Source organism: Cornus florida, unplaced genomic scaffold (assembly GCF_030987335.1).
Source record: "Cornus florida cultivar Cherokee Brave unplaced genomic scaffold, ASM3098733v1 CherokeeBrave_3.0.0_Hap2_Chr11, whole genome shotgun sequence".
Taxonomy (NCBI): Eukaryota; Viridiplantae; Streptophyta; class Magnoliopsida; order Cornales; family Cornaceae; genus Cornus; species Cornus florida.
Genome location: NW_026775581.1, coordinates 106,063,007 through 106,083,046, shown reverse-complemented (window position 1 = coordinate 106,083,046; position 20,040 = coordinate 106,063,007). Strand labels below are relative to the sequence as shown.

Genomic DNA, 20,040 nt, shown 5'->3' with positions numbered 1-20,040 from the left:
GACGAGGCGAGAGGAAATTGCCCATCACCACCACCGCCTCCACCATAGATTCCGACCACCACTTCATTTTCTTCGCGATTCATGGACCCTCGCGGCACCTCCTCGTCCAAATGAGACTGCTTTTCCAGCTACCACCTCGCCATCGTGAATTCAGTTCCTTACAATTCATGGCACCGGTTCTTCAGCAAGTAGTCTCACGGTTGGTGTGATTTCACGCCCTCAGGTTCCATTCTCGACCTTAAATCTGGGTTTTTGTTCAATAGTGATTTGTTACTTATTACTGTTGATGTAATCGTATTGAATAAATATGTCAATTTACACGGGAGTGACGGGATAACAGTGAATTACAATCGATTCAACATCAGCATCGGTTGTAACTGGGTTCATAGTTTTAGCTTATTTAGGGAGATGAATCCCAGAAGAAAATGACCTCATATTTCTTATTGGAGAGTGCGATTCTTGAATTATTGTTAATTTCACTTAATGGGGTCGAGCATTTCCCGGTATGCTTTGAGAGTTAAATCTATAGAGAAGACATTGGTGAATGCTGCTTAGCAGTGAGATGTTTAATTTAGTATTAAAAAAAAAAAAAATTAGAAAAAGTTAATAAACAGAAGGTCAGGTGTGGAGGAGAGATTACAGAGCATTCTGGTAAAGGTGGTGTGAAGTTGGCCATGGTGGTGACTAGTCGTGATAGTGAAGAGAATAGAGAGTTTGGAGTGCCGGCGGCCAAGTGGTGGTGGAAAGAAGAGGGAAAGAGGGAGGTGGTGGTGGAGAGAGGGTAATTAGCTCAACAACAGCAAGGGTATTTTGGTAAAAGCATAAATTTGTTGGGATTTAACTGTTCAATTAAGAGTGATTCTAGTAGAACTTTTAAATATGATGGTGATTATCCAAAATCTCAAGGATGTCAGGGTTAAGTACTCCAAAGTTTATTATATTGATGGAGTGGACAAATGATTTACAATAGGGATTGTCACCCAATGCTAACTAAAATCTCAAAGAAAAAAAAAAAGTTGATACCTTTGTAATTAGGCCAATTCCCGGTAGACATCAGTATAAGATACCTTTTTTTTTATTGCTTTATAGGTTAACTAATAATATTGAGATCAGCGAAGGTAAGCTTGAATTTGGCGAGCAGTGTTAACTTAAACAATCATTGTTTTGGCTCCAATCGAGCTTAAAAACTATGTAAAACAATCATGTTTTGGCTTCCAATAGATGCTTAGCTCTTCTTGCTCAACTGCAACCCTAAAAATTGCGAGTGTAATAATTTAGTTACATTCCACATGCACAAAACACATATATTGAAGGCATGCCTTCCTTCCACATATCTATAAAGCTGGTATGGAGAAGAACCAATGCAGGCATACAAGACACTTCATTGCAATTCAGTGAGTTTGTTAAATTTTTTTCAGCAATGCTACTCTATTCTAAGTAGGTCACATAAATAATATAAAAGAAAAATGACTCATAGAATCTTTAACATGATGTCAGCTCATCAAAATCTATTGAAGAATCATTACCTTTTTTTGTTTGTTTGATGAATGAAACAATACCATTCAGACTGAAACTATTCTGGACCAGCTATGTTGATCTTCCCAATTACTCGGACAGTTTTGATAGATGATCCGCAGTGATTTTGAGAGCTGTATATTCGTAGAAAGACAGATATGAGAAGACACCATTTAACATCAAAGGAATGTGTTTTGGGTTCTACCTTGTTACTATCATTCTTCCACTCCTTCCTTGAGATCTTGTCAGATGCTAGTGTACTATGCTTCCCTCGAAGAAATTTGAGATTGCAGCGTCAAGATCCTTAACCGAGTACTTAATGTATTCCTTTTGCTGGCCTCCACTACTTATATGTCTCTTGAAGAGCTCAACAAAGGACCTGTAGGCCGGAATCAAGTACTCTGATATGGAAAAACGAAGCTCCTCTCGAAGATACACATCCGGTACCACCCATGTTGCTTGAGTCTGATGAACCTCTTCAAACATAGCATTGAAGATCTTCAACCTCTCTTTCAACGCACTCTTCGATACCTTAGATGATAATCCTTCAACTCTAAAGCAATGGAAGATCCTGTCCCAAGTTGATCTCTGATAACCAGTCACCGCCCTCTGCACACTTTTGGTTAGCTTTTCCAAGTAATCGTCCCCAACTATTTCTCTCAATTTTGACCACTCTTCAATTGTTTGAACAATGTAGTGAACATTGTTCATCAAGAATAATTGAGCCAAAGAGTCATCCACTAAGCAGTTGGACTTTTCCTCCAATTTGAATTGTAAAACTTCAATGATCCAAATCAAATGGACTGCCAGCGGAGTGCGCTCATCAAGTTTGGGAAAATCCAAATCTGGAATTGTCACAGCACTGGAATTTCTGATAGCTTTCAGCTTTGATGGCCTTGATACAATCAAATTGTTTAGTTTTTCCTCATAGCAAGTTACCTTAGTAATATAGCTCATAACATACCTGGTTAAGATGTTAATGCTACCATTGTAATCCAGAAAACGTGACTGCGCATGAAGCACGGTAGTTACAAATTGCGGTAGAATATCTATTGGAGCCAAAATAAGCTGCACCAGCATCTCAGCAGCCTGAATTCGGATTGATTCAAATGATTTGGATTGAAAAATGATGTTGAAATCATCGAAAAGTTTTGACACCGCTTCATGGAGGTCTAAAATTTTGAACAGCTTCTCTGGGCGCCATAATGGGCTGCTTGTGCATATGCTTATAGCTTTACCAGAGTTAAGTAATTGAATGACAGGATCTTTAACCACTTCCAAGAAACAGTCGTCATCTATGGCAGTTCCAAGACCTCCAAAGATATGCTCACAGAGTGTCTTCTCACTTGCAAAAAGTTTTCTAACACAGATGTTAGCAACAAGTATCCAGTGTCTGATGTTCGCCTCCAACGCTTCCCAATCCAAACTGCGGATGTCATTGATACTTACATTCCGCATGCCCAATTTTCTATAACTCTCTTGCAGGGAAGTCTTCCTTACACTCTTGTACACGTCGACGCACTTGTCAAGACATCCGGCAGAGTTCATTCTCTCTGCAATATTGTGGAGGTCATCCTTCTTCTTTGGATTCAACTCTATACAATCAAAATCACCATAGCTAAGAGAACTATCGGTTCTGGAACTCGACCATGTGAAAGACTTGCTTGGTTTGATACCAGGTGAATTGGTGTGGCTGACTAACGTGACTCGAAATCGGTCTTCAAGCTTAGCTATAGCGATCTTAGTCGTGTTGTTGGCCTTGCTCTGATCCTTTGAGATCGTTGCAGACTTTAGCTGTTGTTGCATTTTGTCCAGGGCTTGCAAATAGCAGTCGCCATTGAGAATCCTTCCTTTTTTCACCTCTCCTGATACAGTGGAACCGTAGACCTTGACTGACGACAGGGCTGATTCAGATGCTGAGACAACATTTTTGGGCGGCTCTACTGCTGGTGGGTGATTATTTCGACGGAATATTAAGAATTTAAAAACCATCTTATCAAGAGAAAAGTTTAATATAGAAAGCAAAATCAATAATTTAAAAACTTGACTTCCTCGATGAGGAATGGAGAATATTGAACTTGGTGATGTTCCAAGAATGAATAGTATGTGTGTGTGAGAGAAAAATGGAAGGGGGAAGGAGAGAGGAGACGGGAGAGAAGACCGAGGAAACTTTCTACTAGAAATACACCCCAATTTTCTTTCCACGCGGTTTGGTCATTAGACTAATTAATGTAATTTGACTTGAAAAGAAGGGAAGGGAAAAGTAAAAACAAAAAAAAGCAAGTACTCTCTGACTAGTTTGGAATAAAAATAAAAATAAAAGTACTATGTTTTTTTGCAACCGTAGCCATTAGTAACCAGAGATTTCCAGAAATCTTCTCCATGTAATCTTCCCCAATTATCTCTCTTGATTCCAACTCCTCTAGGACTTTTTGAAGAAATTAGCCCGAGATTTCTTGCTGGAAAGTGCAATTCATGAATTATTGTTATTAAGAGAGTAAATCTATGTAGAGAAGACGTTGGTTAATGCCAGGCTTGGCTTAGCTGTGAGAGTTTGGTTTGGTCTCAAAATATAGAAAAAAAAATTAGGATAATTTAAAAAACAATAAAATTTTGTGGGTCAAAGAACAAAATAATAGAGTCAAAATCAAGTTTTTTAAATCAATGGAATTTCATAGTGGACATGTTTCATCTACTGTATATTATATATATATATATTTTTCTAAATTGCCCTTCCATTGGTGTCATGAAATTACTGCCCCTCTTACACGCAGAGAGAAAAAAAACCGCCATTGCTCTCTCTCCTCCATTTCGAAGCTTTTCCTAGCAATCCCAGCATGTAGTTGTGCTGGATCCGTAGTGAGTGAGTAATGAAATGTGGCTTTCTGCTCTTCCTCATTACCACTTCAGCTGCGCAAACCTCGTGTAGGGTCTGGCTTGGCCACCTCTTCTGGTCACATACCCAATCCGGGTAGACCTAGAGGATAGAACCTTGTCCTCCCAAGATGAATGTTCCTAGGGCAGGGTCACTATGGACTTCCTCGCCATGAACTGGATCTTGCTGGGTAAGATCCTCAATTTCTTAGATTTTGCATCTATAAAATGACTTTCGGAGAGGAAGAAAGCGCTACCCTAATCTAAACATACCCGCAAGCGGGGACAAGGAGAACCAGGCAGAGTGCAATTAGACACATCCAAAGGATGAGGACTGCTCTGAGGCTTGGCTGAATCTCCCCGGTTGACCAGATGAATAGGGAAAGCCGAATAGGGTCTGGCTTGGCCAAACGTCTCTGTTTTTCTCTCTCTACATATGAGGGGCGGTACCACAATTTCACAGCAACAATGGAAGGGCAATTTGGGAAAAAAATAATATAATGTGGATTTTCATCTCCATATCAGACTTTGTTAAAATTTCATTAATTTGAAAAGTTTTATTTTGACTCCATTGTTTTTTTTTTTTTTGACTCCATTGTTTTGTTATTTGACCTTCAACGGTCAAGTGTGGAGGAGAAATGGCGGAACGTTTTGATCAGGGTGGTGATTAGTCGTGATGGTGGAGAGGAGAGAGAGGTGATAGTGGAGAGAATAGAGGGTTCCGGTGCTGGTGCTGCGGGAGAGAGGGTAATTAACTCAACAAGAGCGAGGGTAATTTGGTAAAAGTACAAAAAACTTTTTGGGTTTTAAAGTTTCTTTAGGGTTTTTTTTTTTAATTAAGGAAGGTTCTTTAAGGTTGATTCTAGTAGAACTTCTATAAATCTAATGGTAATTATCCAAAATCTCAAGATCAGGCACTTCACCCCAAAAATTTTTTCAATATTGATTGTCACCCAAAGTCAACTAAAATCGGAGTGAGTGCTAGCCGAAAACAGTATATAATTTAGACTATTTTCATTACTCATATATATATATATATTTTCCTTCTTCAAGACAAGAATATTAAATTAGAATTTAGAATTGGGCTTCCAAAACAACGGGAACAACACAACCCCTGGACTAAAAAGGCATTCACATTTATTTTCATTACTTTACAAGTTGACTAATAATATTGAGATCAATAAGGCCAAGCTCAAATTTAGGAGTCCGTTTAGCCCAACTCAAAATATGTTTTGGCTCGAATCGAGCTTAAAATCTAACTATTTAATTTGATCGAGCGAATCTCCAATAGATGCTCAGCTCTTCTTGCTCAAATGCAACCCTAAAAGTTACAGAGTGTAGTAATTTTGTTACATTCCACATGCACAAAACACAGCTGAATGCACTATTTAAGTGCTAGTGACATTAAAACTTTTCTTACATTCCACCTTTTCTTGTATGTTTGAGATAATACAATGAAACTATGCACTTCAGACTGAAGGACTAGACAATTCTGGACCAGCTACGCTTGATCTTCCCAATTACTTGGACAATCTTGATAGATGATCCTCAGTGATTTTGTGAGCTGTAGAAAGAGAGAGACCAAAATAACAACTGAATGCATTATTTAAGTTCAAAGGATTGAGTCTTAGGTTCTACCTTCTCACTATCACTCCCTTAATTGAGATCTTTTCAAGTGCTAGTGTACTATGATTCCCTTGAAGAATTTCGAGATCGCAGCCCCAAGATCCTCAACCGAGTACTTAATATATTCCTCTTGGTGACTGCCACTTCTTATATGACTCTGGAAGAGCTCGAGAAAGGAAATGTAGGCCGGAATTAAGTACTCTGATATGGAAATGCGAAGCTCCTCTCGAAGATTCATGTCTGGTACTAACCATGATGCTTGGGTCTGATATACCTCTTCAAACATAGCATTGAAGGTCTTTAACCTCTCTTTCAACACTCTCTTCGATACCCTAGAAGATGAACTCCCACTCGGATATAATCCTTCATCTCTAAAGCAATGGAAGATCCTGTCCCAAGTTGATCTCTGATAACCAATCACAGCCCTCTGCACATTTTTGGTTAGCGTCTCCAAGTAATTGTTCCCAACCATTTCTTGCAATTTCGAGCACTCTTCAATTGTTTGAACAATGTAGTGAACATTGTTCATCATGAATAATTGAGCCAAAGAGGCATTCACTAAGCACTTGGACTTGGCCTCCAATTTGAATTGTAAAATTTCTATTATCCAAATCAAATGGACCGCCAGTGGAGTGCGCTCATCAAGTTTGGAAAAACCCATATCAGGAATTGTCACAGCACTCTGAACTATCAGCTTTGCAGGCTTTGATATAGTCAATTTATTTAGCTTTCCCTCATAGCAAATTAACTGAGCAATATACCTCATAACATACCTTGTCAAGCCGTTAATGCTACCGCTGTTATCCAGAAAACTCGACTGCTCATGAAGCACGGTAGTTTCAAATTGCAGTAGAATATCTCTTGGAGCCCGAGTAAGCTGCATCAGCAACTCAGCAGCCTGAATTCGGATCGATTTAGATGATTTGGATTGAAAAATTCTGTTGAAATCATCTGATAGTTCTGACACCGATTTGTGGAAGCCTAAAATTTTGAACAACTTCTCTGGGCGCCGTGATGGGCTGCTTGTGCATGTGCTTATGGTTTTACCAGAGGTAAGTAATTGAGTTACCGTATCTTTAACCACTTCCAAGAAACAGGCATCATCTATGGCACTTCCAAGATCTCCAAAAATTTGCTGACAGAGTGTCTTCTCACTGGCAAAGAGAACTCTACCACAAATCTTAGCAACAAGTATCCACTGTTTGATCTTCGCCTCCAACTCTTCCCAATCCAAACTACGGATGTCATTGATACTTGTATTCTGCATGCCCAATTTTCGACAACTCTTACGGAGGAAAGTCTTCCTTACACTCTTATACACCTCGACGCACTTATCTAGACATTTGGTTGATTTCATTCTCCTAGCAATATTGCGGAGGTCATCCTTTTTCTTTTGATTCAACTCTATACAATCATAATGGTAATCACCATAGCTAAGAGTACCATCAGTTATAGAACTCGAAAATGTGGAAGACTTACTCGGATTGGTACCAGTTGAACTGGTGAGGCTGATTAAGATGACTCGAAATTCATTTTCAAGTTGAGCCATGGCGATTCAGATTGCTCTGTTGGATTTGCTCTGATCGTCAACTGAGATTGTTACGGACTCTGTCTGTTGTTGAATTTCGTCCGCTGCTTGAAAGTACTGATCAATTTTTGATGAGATGTGGTCGTTTAGAATCATCCCTTCTTCCGTCTTTCCTGATGCAGTCGAGCTGCAGCGAAAGATCAACTCCATTGCTGCTGATTCAGATGTTGGCTGGTTATTTCTACAGAATTTTAAGAATTTAAAAACCATCTTATCAAGAGAAAAGTTTAATACACAGATAGGGTTTTCAATAATTTAAGTACTGAATATATGTTTGTGTGGTGTACTTGCTCTGCTATTCTTGCTCCCTGATTGGGGGTCAAATTTTTCCAGGAGATTATGTAATAGGTCAACTCTTAAAGTCACTCCTAAACACATGTTTGATGTGGCTGAATGGAATTAAATAAAAGAGAATGGAATATTTTTCTTTCCATTCTTGCGTTTGGTGTGGACTATTAAAGGTGGAATCACCATTCTCCACCATTCTCAGAGAATGGCCATTTTACCAAAATCATTCTATCTTTCTACCAATGGAATGGACATTCCATTCCCACTAGGATTAAAAAAATAATGCCTAAAATAAAAAACATATTATCATCTCTTTTATAAACATCGATGTCTTCCCACCCAACATCATCTTCCAACCCATCATCATCTCCTTTCTCAACTGTGGAACATAAACACAACCCAGCCGCCGCCATCATCACAACCCTTGCTCCGGCCGCTATCGCCATCATCACAACCCTTGCCCAGCCGCCATCATCATCATCACAACCTAACCGCCACCATCATCATCACAACTCAACCGCCATTATCACAACCCTTGCTCCGCCGCCATCATCATTTCCTTTCTCAACGGTGGAACATAAACACAACCCAACCGCCGCCATCATCATCACAACCCTTGCTCCGCCGCCATTATCATCTCCTTACTCGCTGCCATCATCATCGTCACAACCCAGTCATCGTTAATTTTTTTGTTAAATTTATTTATTTATTTATTTTTTAAGTAAAATTTCTTTATTCCCATTCCATGCTGCTTCTCAACATGGCGTCTTTTGCCCTAATCTTGCCCTAATCTTGCTTGCCCCAATTTCATTTTTTACCATTCATTTTTTTTGTTAAATTTATTTTCTTTTCTTTTTTAAGTTAAATTTCTTTATTCATGATAAAGGGTAATTTGGAGAAATAAATGTAAATTAAGTCCATTCCAACTTTTAAATTGGTTTGCATTCCATGTTTGCACCCAAACACTAGAATGGAATGGACATACCCATTCCATTCTCAGCTTCATTCCATTCTCACTCTATTTCATTCCTCCACACTAAACTAGCCCTAAATCTTAATGAGTAAGAGATTAGAGTTAAGTGAAAGTAAACATAAACAGTAAAGGCTGCTTACCCCAAGATTGGTTGATTAGTCATCATGTCTTGAAGCGGGTTCAAAAGATCAACTGGATGGGGTTACTCTCGGACGAATTTTCAATGTGCTTGGAGAGCCCGTTGATAATTTAGGTCCTGTAGATACTCGCATAACATCTGCTATTCATAGATCTGCGCCCGCCTTTATACAGTTAGATACAAAATTATCTATTTTTGAAACAGGAATTAAAGTAGTAGATCTTTTAGCCCCTTATCAACGTGGAGGAAAAATTGGATTGTTCGAAGGAGCTAGAGTGGGTAAAACAGTACTCATTATCTTTTTTTGATTTTCACACTCTTTCATAACATAAGTATTGTTAAGAGCCTTCCGGTGTGAAAACAAAAAAGTTTGTGACGCTGAACTGGACTCCCGATAGATAAGATAAAATCAGAAATACTTTTATCTCATACTACTCTCTCGATACATAATCTAATGTTTTGAAAAAATAATAGAAAAATTTTCTCATATCGAATTCGAAGTGCCATGCTATTATTACTTAATATTCATATTTCATATGGTGAAGGCATAGTCTTCTTTTTTCTCTCAAATAAAAACAAACCTCATTGGCGCCAAGCGTGAGGGAATGCTAGACGTTTGGTAATTTCTCCCCCGACCAAGAAATTGGGGCATAACACAATGATATGGGTTTACTGTAAACCCACTCACCCATTTATACGGATTTCAATTCCTATTCCGATTCACCCGAACTCGCATAATGCCCTCGTTGTGGTCAGGTCACCCTGCTTACCTTAGGGATAAGACTCGGATGCCTCTGGGCTGGATGCTTGGCGTGACACCAGATCAAAGATTGAGTTTGACTATGATATCAATTGTAACGGGTGGGCGTTTGTTCATTTTTTCAAAAACTTCAATTGTTAAGTAGTACTGCATACCCACTAATTTATACACATTTCAATTTCCATCCAAATTCGATGTGGGACAAGTCCCACTTGTAATAGTAGGCATAGTTGTCAAAGGCGCCTGAGGCGCAAGGCGCCTCCAGGTGCCATCTCATCGCCTGTATTGACTTAAGGCGCATGGTTGAAAGAAGGCGTACGCCTCTTGTACACAAGCACGAGGCTACAGGCGCGCCTGCTTGAAAATGTTTTTTAAATGGTTTTGTTTCCATGGTTTTGTTTGTTTATTGTTTATGTATTGTTTATATTATTATCATATTATTTTATTAGTTACTAGTTAAAAGAAAAGCTACAAGTTGCAACATAAAAAATAAAATAAAAAAGAGAAGAAAAAAGGAAAGGAAAGAAGACAGACTGACAGAGGCAGCGAGACGACTGACGACTTGGACTCCGACTCTCGGTCTCGCATCTGCATCATCTGCCGGATCTAAGGTTAGTTCTTCTTCTTCTTCTCAGACTCCTTCTCTTCTCGGATCTGCCGGATCGGTGACCGGTCTCAGATTTTTTTTTCTTTTCTTCTTCTTCTTCTTCTTCTTCTTTTCTTCTCTTCTTTTCTTCTTCTTTTCTTCTCTCGGCCGAGTCTTTGGCAGATTTATTTTTATTTTTATTTTTCTTCTTTTTTTATTTTTTTATTTTATTTTTTTTCTTTTCTTCTCTGGACTCTGGACTCTGGACTCACTGTGACGACTGTTGATCACTATTTTTCCATTCTAAGTTTCTATTTGTCTAACATGTTAATATGTTGTTCACTTCATATTGTATATTTGTCAGATGGACCACCATCATATTGTCTATGATCAAGTTTTCACCAAGTAATTACTTGTCTTACAACACAAGTGTTGTTATTACGTGTATAAAAAATAAAAAATAATAAAAAGAAATCCAATTTTGTAGTTTTCTTTTCTTTATTATTTGCCATCCATAATTTTCTAAGTACTGATGATATTCTTTTGGTTTTGAAACATACTAAATGGGTCATGCTTGGATGGTTCTTTCTTTCCATTTTGTTTCAATCAATGTTAATGGATTTTGGTGAGAATTAAGCTGATGAAACATGGAGAATTCTTAACAAACTTCGAACAAAAATAAATTGGCTGATCCTGGGCTCCCGATTATAAGACACCTATCGCACGAACCCTACTGCAAATTATCATTGAATTTTTTGTATTTGAGAGTTTTGTCTGTTTAATTTAGACCCATAATTGATCCTTTGATTCAGAAATCAGCCACCAATAATCTTTTGAATTGAAGATTAACAAAAAAAAAAAATGAGATTGATTTGATTTGAAAATATATCACATTCTTGGGTGGGTTTTGTTTTGTTTTTTTTTTTTTCAACGTGCGTCTTGTTTCAGTTGGGCGCGCGCCTCGCCTTGCGCCTCAGGCTCCAGGAGACATTTGCGCTTTTGTGCGCTTTGAGCCTTTAACAACTATGACACTAGGTGTTACAAGGGTCATTTTGTCCCACATCGGAATCGGATGGGAAAGAGATTGGGTATAAATAGGTGGGTATGCAGCCTTACCTAACAGTTCGAGCTTTTGGGTAAATGGGCAAGCGCCCAACCGTTACAGTTGGTATCAGAGCCAGACCCAATCCTTGATCCGGTGCCACGCCAAGCGCCCGGCCCGGAAGGCGTTCGGGTGAGTCATCCCAGCTAGGCAGGGTGGCCCAACCGCAACGAGGGCGTTGCGAGTTTGGGTGGGGGAGAATGTAACAAGGGTCATTTTGTCCCACATCGGAATCGGATGGGAAAGAGATTGGGTATAAATAGGTGGGTATGCAGCCTTACCTAACAGTTCGAGCTTTTGGGTAAATGGGCAAGCGCCCACCCGTTACACTAGGCCAGTAGCCCATATCAGAAGCACAAAAAACAAAAAAAGAAACAATGAAACAGCATCAACCCATTAATGCCCAGAGAAGAAATACTACATGCAGGCCCAATTGACCTAAATGTCTAAAACAAAATAACAAAGCCCAAACCAGAGCCAATATAACAGTCCTCTACCCATCCATGGGCGGGAACACATCAAGAAGTTCAGGAAAAGTCCATGGGAAGTGGAAGAAGGGGTTTGTGTGGTCTGGTTCGTAGAAAGAGCTTGGAAGATTCCATTCCTTGGCAATTTCCTTTGCATGTGGACAAACACACTTCCTGATTGAGAAGAGCCTCAATCTCGCGGAATTGATTACAACATTCGTTGTCTGCAATGGAGGTAAGCCCTGAGCATTGATTTCGAAAAATTCTATTGTTCCACTCTCCATATATGGTATGCATAACATGCTAGCATGAGCTTCCAAGTGAGTATCCTGCTGAACTTCAATTTCTGCTTCCAATTTGATGAAGCCCAAATTAAAAACTCCTGCCATGAATTAGGCTTTGTGTAAAACCCACATTTGTGTTGCAGGCCATTCCAAATAAATTTTGAGTATGAACATTGATGGAAAATGTGTTCATGACTCTCAGCAACACACAGACACAGAGCACACACATTTGGTTGCATTGTGAAGTCCATGGAAGGACTGTCCTGTGTTAATACCCTTCCTTGAATTGCTAGTCAAGGAGAAAGGAAACCAAATCGAGAATACAACAAATAAACTTCATGCTTGTAAATGCAGAAGCATCGAGAGTGTGAGGCTTGGCCTAACTCCAGTCTCCTCTGATACAGTACGTGGATCCGCCGCAGCGCAAGAGTACCTCCATTAGTCCATGAGAACATTTTGTCTCTCTATCACTGGTGGCTTGTTACTTTCATTGGATTTTAAGAATTGAAAGTAAAATTTAAAACAAAATTTATTCCATTGAATTATTTAACGTTCCTAGAAGAAAATAGAATATGTTAACACATAAAATTGGTAAATCATGAGATCTTCTCCTGGTGTATTAGGCTTCCGTAAACAAACTCCAAATGGAAGCCTCAAGATCCTCAACCGAGTACTTGATGTATTCTTGTTGACTTCCACTTCTTATATGTCTCCTGAAGAGCTCGAGAAAGGACCTGTAGGCTGGAATCAAATACTCTATTATGGAAGAGTGAAGCTGCTTTCGAAGATGCTTGTCCGATATGAACCATGTTGCTTGAGTTCGATGAACCTCTTCAAACATGGCATTGAAGGTCTTCAACCTATCCTTCAACGCACTCTTTGACATCCAAAATGATGTACTCCCACTCCCGTACAATCCTTCCCCTCTAAAGCAACGGATGATTCTGTCATAAGTTGATCTCCGATAACTAGTCACTGCCATTAGCTTCTCTAAGTAATCGTCCCCAACCATTTCTTGCAATTTCAAGCAATCTTTAATCTTTTGAACAATATAGTGTACGTTGTTCATCATGAAAATTTGAGCCAAAGAGGCATCCTTAAAGTGCTTGGACTTCGACTCCAATTTGAATTGTAAAATTTCAATGATCCAAATCAAATGGATCACCAGTGGAGTGCGATCATCAAGTTCTGGAAGATCTATATCTGGAATTGTCACAACACTGGAATTTCTCCTAGCTTTGAGCTCTGATGGCTTTGATACCATCAATTTATTTAGCTTTTCCTCATAGAAAGTTGCCCAAGTAATATAGCTCATGACGTACCTTGTCAAGCTGGGAATGCTACCTCTGTTATCCAGAATCTTCGACTCCTCGCGAAGCATGGTAGTTACAAATTCTGATAGAATATCTCTTGAAGCCTCGGTAAGCTGCATTAGCATCTTAACAGCTTGAATTTGGATTGATTCAAATGATTTGGACTGAAAAATGATGTCGAAATTATGCAAAAGTTCTGACACCGATTCATGGAGTTCCAAAATTTTGAATAACTTCTCTGGGCGTCTTGATGGGCTGCTTGTGCATATGATGATGGCTTCACCGGAGGTAAGTAACTGAGTTAGAAGATTTTTAACCACTTCCACGAAACAGGCATCATCCATGACAAGACCTCGAAAAATTTGCTCATGGAGTGTTTTCTCCCTTGGAAACAGACTCCTAACACAAATCTTAGCAACAAGTATCCACCGTTCGATGTTCGCCTTCAACGCTTCCCAATCCAAACTCCGGATGTCTTTGATACTTGCATTCTGCATTCCCAATTTTCGATAACTCTCATGCAAGAAAGTCTTCCTTACACTCTTGTACACCTGGATGCACTTGTCAAGACATCTGGCAGAGTTCATTCTCTCAGCAATATTGCGGAGGTCATCTTTTTTCTTTGGATTCAACTCTATACAATCGTAGTCGCCGTAGCTAAGAGAACTATCGGTTATGGAACTCGAAAATGTGGAAGACCTACTTGGATTGGTATCGGTTGGACTGGTGAGGCTGATTAAGATGACTCGAAATTCCTTTTCAAGTTGAACCATAGCGATTCGGATCACACTGTTGGGTTTGCTCTGATCGTCAATTGAGATCGTTCCGGACTCTGTCTGTTGTTGAATTTTGTCCACGGCTTGTAAATACTGATCAATTTTTGATGAAATGTAGCCATTTAGAATCACTCTTTCTTTCGTCTCTCCTGATGCAGTTGAACTGCAGCGGAAGATTAATTCCATGGCTGCTGATTCAGATGCGGGGACAGTATTTTTGGGCGACTCTACCGCAGGTGGGCGGTTATTTCTACCGAATTTTAAGAACTTAAAAACCATTTTTTCAAGAGAAAAGTTTAATACAGAGAGGGCTTTCAATAGTTTAGAAACTTTTTAAGTCCTCGATGAGGATGAGAGCATATTGAACTTGGTAATGTTCCGAGAATGAAAAGTACTGAATTTGTGTGTATGTGTGTGTGTTTGTGTGGATTGGAAGGTGCAAGGTCAGAGGAGACAGAAGAGAAGACTAAGAAGTTAGAAAGTCTCTCAATTGAGTCAATTCAAACTAATATTGGACTTTTTGAACAGATCAAATGGACTGCCAAAGCGCACTTCGCCGTTCAAGTTCATCCGGAATTTCAAAGGAGAGCATAAAAGACACCTTGATACTGTTGACCCTAAAATTGGCTGGCTAGAGCCAATCTTAAATTGATGAATTGCGGACGTGCCAGAACCAAATATACGGTTTAATTGTGAGTTGTCAACTTATAGTCTCTTAGGGAATGTTGACTTCAGGCGATTATAAGAGATAAAAAACAAATAAACTCCTAAATGAGTTCAATATTGCTTTAGTTAAAAGGACTTTGTGTAAACAAAATATAGTAACGTAACAAGAGAATAGAAAGGGGGAGATAATGGATATAGCAAGAAAAGAAAAGGAAAGAATGAAGAGAGAAGAAGAGAGATGTAATGATCCCAAAACTAATGCCAATAATTTTTTTTTTAAAAAAAAATTCGGCATAACCTCCCCTAAAAATGGACCTACCGCAACCTGTTTAAATGCATATTTAACCTGTCATGCAACTAATTTCCGAATTCACGGCAACAAAAGATAATGATACAACCTACTAATCTAGACAATGCTTCAAGTTATGATTATCCTTCCATTCATCAACAAGTTACATATCATCAAGTTCGCATCCCATATGTGATCAAGTATCATAAGTGTATTACATGATCATGGTTCTTCAAAAGAAATTTACATCATTACACCTTTGGAATTTTACAAAAAATGAGGGATGAACAAGGAGTAGTCTATTACAAAATAACAAGGAAAATGCTCCTCTAGCAACTTTCAAAGTTGGGGTGGATTGCCGCCCACCGGTTCTTTTCCAAGACTTGAAAAAAATATATATAGATATAGGGGTAAGCATATAGCTCAGCAGAGACACTTAAGACACAAATCTTGTGTCCTTGTGAATTCAAGCAAAGCATAGGCCAATGGGAGATAGGGATCATACAACGTAGGGGATCAAATACAACATACAATTCAATTCCAATTATAAACAATGCAATGCAATGCAATGAAATGCAATGCATGTCAATGACACTCCCCATTTTCATTCTCAAAACCATCACTTTCAAACGTTAATACAGCCCACCATTTGGTAACCCCGCCGCGACACGAGAGGAGGATTGGCTAGTGTCCCTGACCCTTGGTAACCCCGCGGCGTCATTATGGGGCCCATCTAGCTCAACCACACTAGGGCGACTCCCTAGTCCCCTCTAGGCTATATTAACCTCCGGCCCGTTGGTAACCCCGCAGCGACCGGGTTTCGCATAAAATCATTTCATCAAAAACACTTTCTCGAAATTTCCCCTTTTTGAAGTAAATCAATTCTTTCCCTTTTCCTGCCCAATGTTAATGCATGAATACCTCAATGACATACACAAGTTCATCATTCCATACTTTATCCAATTTAAGCAACATGACATAATTCGCAAGAATAATCAAGAAGGTCATAACATGCTTATACATAACAAGTTCTAGCGCAATGAACATATATAATCAAGTCCTAAACATGTTTCACATAGAACCATCAACAAATATAGTCACACAACTAACATATATGCATACATATCAACAATTCTCTAGATTTTAAACAACTAATCAAATTAAACAACAATTAGAGGCAATTAACTCACTAAGGTACAAGATTTCATGAATTAAGGACCCCTACCTCAAGATTGCACCAAAACCCTAAAAAATAGGTCCTCAAATTCGAGCTCCAAGGAAGACTCAAAATTGGAAATTGATGGTATGGATGTATAGAGCTTGACACGAGCTTCATTTTGCCTCAAACGGAACCTAATTCCAACAAGAAATGAGTGAGAAATCTAACCTCAAAGTTGAAACCAAAAAATAAGAGAAAAATGAGCTTACGGGTTGAGAGAGAGATGCACGAAGAGAGAAAAAGGGAATCAGGAAAACGAGACCAACTTTATGGTCTTGACCCTTTTCTAAAGTGCCTTGTGGGCCCCACCATTAAATTATTTTTCTTTTACTTTTATATTACACTGCACACACACAATAAAATACACAGACATCACATTCTCCCCAACTTATAAGGATTTCGTCCCCGAAATCAAGACATACCTGAGGAAGAAAACAATGCTGGGTACTTGGACCGAACCTCTTGTTTGAGCTCCCAAGTAGCTTCCTCGACTCCGTGGTGTCTCCAAAGGACTTTCACCATTGGTATCGTCTTGTTCCTCAACACCTTCTGTTGTGTGTCAAGAATCTGAACTGGTCCTTCCTCGTAGGAAACATCCTCATCAATGTCCACATCTACCCAACTCAAAATGTGAGATGGATCCGGTTCGTACTTCCGTAACATTGATACATGGAAAACATTGTGGACCCTATCCAACTGTGGTGGCAAAGCAAGCCTGTAGGCAACCTCTCCTACTCGGTCCAGAATCTCAAACGGTCCAATAAATCGTGGCGACAACTTGCCACTTTTTCCGAATCTCATCAATCCCTTCCGTGGAGAAACCCGTAGAAAAACGTGGTCTCCCACCTCAAAGGATAACGGTCGTCTCCGCTTATCCGCATAGCTCTTCTGTCGGCTCTGAGTTGTAAGTAACCTCTGTCTTATCAACTTAATCTTCTCAGTAGTCTCGAGTACAATGTCGGGTCAAAGGCGGTTGTCTCACCTACCTCAGTCCAACAAATAGGAGACCTACAAGGTTTACCATACAACACCTCAAATGGAGCCATCTGGATATTCGCTTGATAACTGTTGTTGTAGGCAAACTCAATAAGTGGAAGGTGATCCTCCCAACTACCACCCAAGTCAAGCACACATGCCCGAAGCATATCCTCCAAAATCTGGATAGTACGCTCCGACTGACCGTCCGTCTGTGGATGGAATACCGTACTAAGATGCAACGCTACTTGAAGTCCTTCCCAGAACTTCGAAGTGAACGTAGCATCCCTATCTGACACAATGGTTACAGGAACTCCATGCAACCTTACAATCTCCTTCACATAAAGAACACCAAGCTTCTCTGCATCATCTGTTGCCTTAATAGGCAAAAAGTGAGCCGTCTTGGTCAATCTGTCAATGATGACCCATACAGCCTCATTGCCCCTTCTTGACCTTGGAAAACCTGTCACAAAATCCATAGCAATATGCTCCCATTTCCATTGCACTACAGGTAATGGTTGCAACAAACCTATTGGCCTCTGATGCTCGGCCTTCACCTGCTGATAGGTAAGGCATCTAGCCACAAACTGTGCAACATCATTCTTCATCCCGTTCCACCAATACTGACGTCTCAAATTGTGATACATTTTAGTACCACCTGGATGAACTGCAAAGCGAGAAGTGTGAAACTCCCGTAGGACGTCCTCACGACAACATGTGGGAACCACCAACAAACCCCTGAACCGTAGACCCCCATCTGCATGCAAGGCCCAATCTTTCACTGTCTCACCACTAGAGATCAAAGCGTGGATGGCATCTAAGTCTGGGTCCTGTCTTTGTGACTCAATCACTCGTACAACAAGAGTAGGCTGAGCCATAAGACTAAACAAGAATGCCGGCTCGCTGTCAACATCGTCATCAAAACAATACAATCCCATCTCTGCCAGGTCTTCAAGCATCTTCCACTTCCGAATAGCTAAACTGGCCAAAGTTCCATGAGATTTTCGGCTTAAGGCATCAGCTACAACATTTGCCTTGCCCGGATGATACTACAAATCAAAGTTGTAATCTTCCAAGTACTCAACCTATCATCTCTGTCTGTTGTTCAAGTCCTTTTGGGAAAAAAAGGTACTTGAGACTTTTGTGATCTGAAAATACCTCGAAACTCTCACCATACAAGTAATGTCTCCAACACTTCAAGGCAAACACAACTGCCGCTAACTCCAGGTCATGAGTAGGGTAGTTGTACTCGTGAGTCTTCAACTGTCGAGACCCATAAGCCATTACTCTACCATCCTGCATCAACACACATCCCAACCCGTCACGTGAAGCATCACAATAGATCACATAACCCAAGCCACGCTCAGGTATCACCAACACTGGAGCTGTAGTCAATCTCGTCTTCAACTCCTGAAAAGATGAATCACAGGCCTCATTCCAGACAAACTTAACCCCGTTCCGGGTCAAACGGGTCATAGGAGCTGCCAAATGGAAGAAATCCTTTACAAATCTCCGATAGTAACCCGCTAAACCAAGGAAACTGTGGATCTCAAACACATTCTTGGGTCGCTCCCAAGTCAAAACTGCTTCAACCTTTGATGGATCAACTGATACTCCACCTTCTGAAACAACATGCCCCAAAAACTTCACCCCCTGTAGCCAAAACTCACATTTCTCGTATTTGGCATACAATCGGTGCTCCCGCAAAATCTGTAAAACAATACTCAAATAGACCTCGTGATCTTCCCGAGTCCGTGAGTACATAAGAATGTCATCCACGAAAACTACCACAAACTGGTCCAAGTAATCGTGAAAGAGGCGGTTCATCAAGTTCATGAATGCCGCTGGCGCATTAGTCAAGCCAAAAGGCATAACAAGAAACTCATAGTGTCCATACCGTGTACGGAATGCTGTCTTTGGGATATCCTCATCCCTAACCCGCAATTGATAATAGCCAAACCTCAAGTCAATCTTCGAGAAACAATTGGCTCCCTTCAACTGTTCAAATAAATCATCTATCCTTGGCAAATGATACTTGTTCTTGATAGTGGCATGATTTAACTTCCGATAATCAATGCACAACCTCAAAGATCCATCTTTCTTCTTCGCAAATAAGACCAGTGCGCCCCACGGTGACACACTCCGTCGGATGAAACCTTTCATCCTCAAATCATCAAGCTGTCTCTTCAATTCTTCCAATTCAACTGGTGCCATACGATATGGTGCCATAGAAATCGGCGCGGTACCTGGCATCACATCAATAGAGAACTCCACTTCTCGGTGTGGAGGCAACTCTGTCAAATCCTTCGGAAACACGTCCAGAAAATCACAAACGACCGCAGGATAATCCTCTTTCCCAACATCATCTTCTTCGGCTATAAGGCTAGCCAAGAATTAATCACCATGACTTCGTCCACGAACTCCATAAAACGATGAAATGTGGGAATCGCTCCGATTTCCCACGAAAAAGAAACAGTCTCCCTCGGGAGTGCAAACTATAACCCTTCCTCTGTAACAGTCGATCGTGGCATGAAATGAAGCCAACCAATCCATCCCGAGAATGACATCAAAGCTAGTCATCTCCAATATGATAAGGTCAA

The 20,040-nt window shown here is 40.0% G+C and overlaps 3 protein-coding genes across 3 annotated transcripts; all 3 read right to left on the bottom strand.

Annotated features, from left to right (window-relative positions):
- Window positions 1-1,093: 1,093 nt before the first annotated feature.
- LOC132284014 (exocyst complex component EXO70A1-like) lies at window positions 1,094-4,805 on the bottom strand. Its single transcript, XM_059786074.1, has 2 exons — window positions 1,721-4,805; window positions 1,094-1,649 (listed from the first exon to the last, which is right to left on the bottom strand). Exon 1 carries the CDS (start codon window positions 3,505-3,507, stop codon window positions 1,768-1,770), a length of 1,740 nt encoding a protein of 579 aa, XP_059642057.1. The 5' UTR covers window positions 3,508-4,805; the 3' UTR covers window positions 1,094-1,649; window positions 1,721-1,767.
- Window positions 4,806-6,067: 1,262 nt separating this feature from the next.
- Window positions 6,068-7,564, bottom strand: LOC132281777 (exocyst complex component EXO70A1-like). The gene has a single exon (XM_059783444.1). The coding sequence runs from the start codon at window positions 7,562-7,564 to the stop codon at window positions 6,068-6,070; it is 1,497 nt and encodes a 498-aa protein (XP_059639427.1).
- Window positions 7,565-12,641: 5,077 nt separating this feature from the next.
- Window positions 12,642-14,646, bottom strand: LOC132285020 (exocyst complex component EXO70B1-like). Its single transcript, XM_059787178.1, has one exon. The coding sequence runs from the start codon at window positions 14,568-14,570 to the stop codon at window positions 12,822-12,824; it is 1,749 nt and encodes a 582-aa protein (XP_059643161.1). The 5' UTR covers window positions 14,571-14,646; the 3' UTR covers window positions 12,642-12,821.
- Between the last annotated feature and the right edge of the window lie 5,394 nt (window positions 14,647-20,040).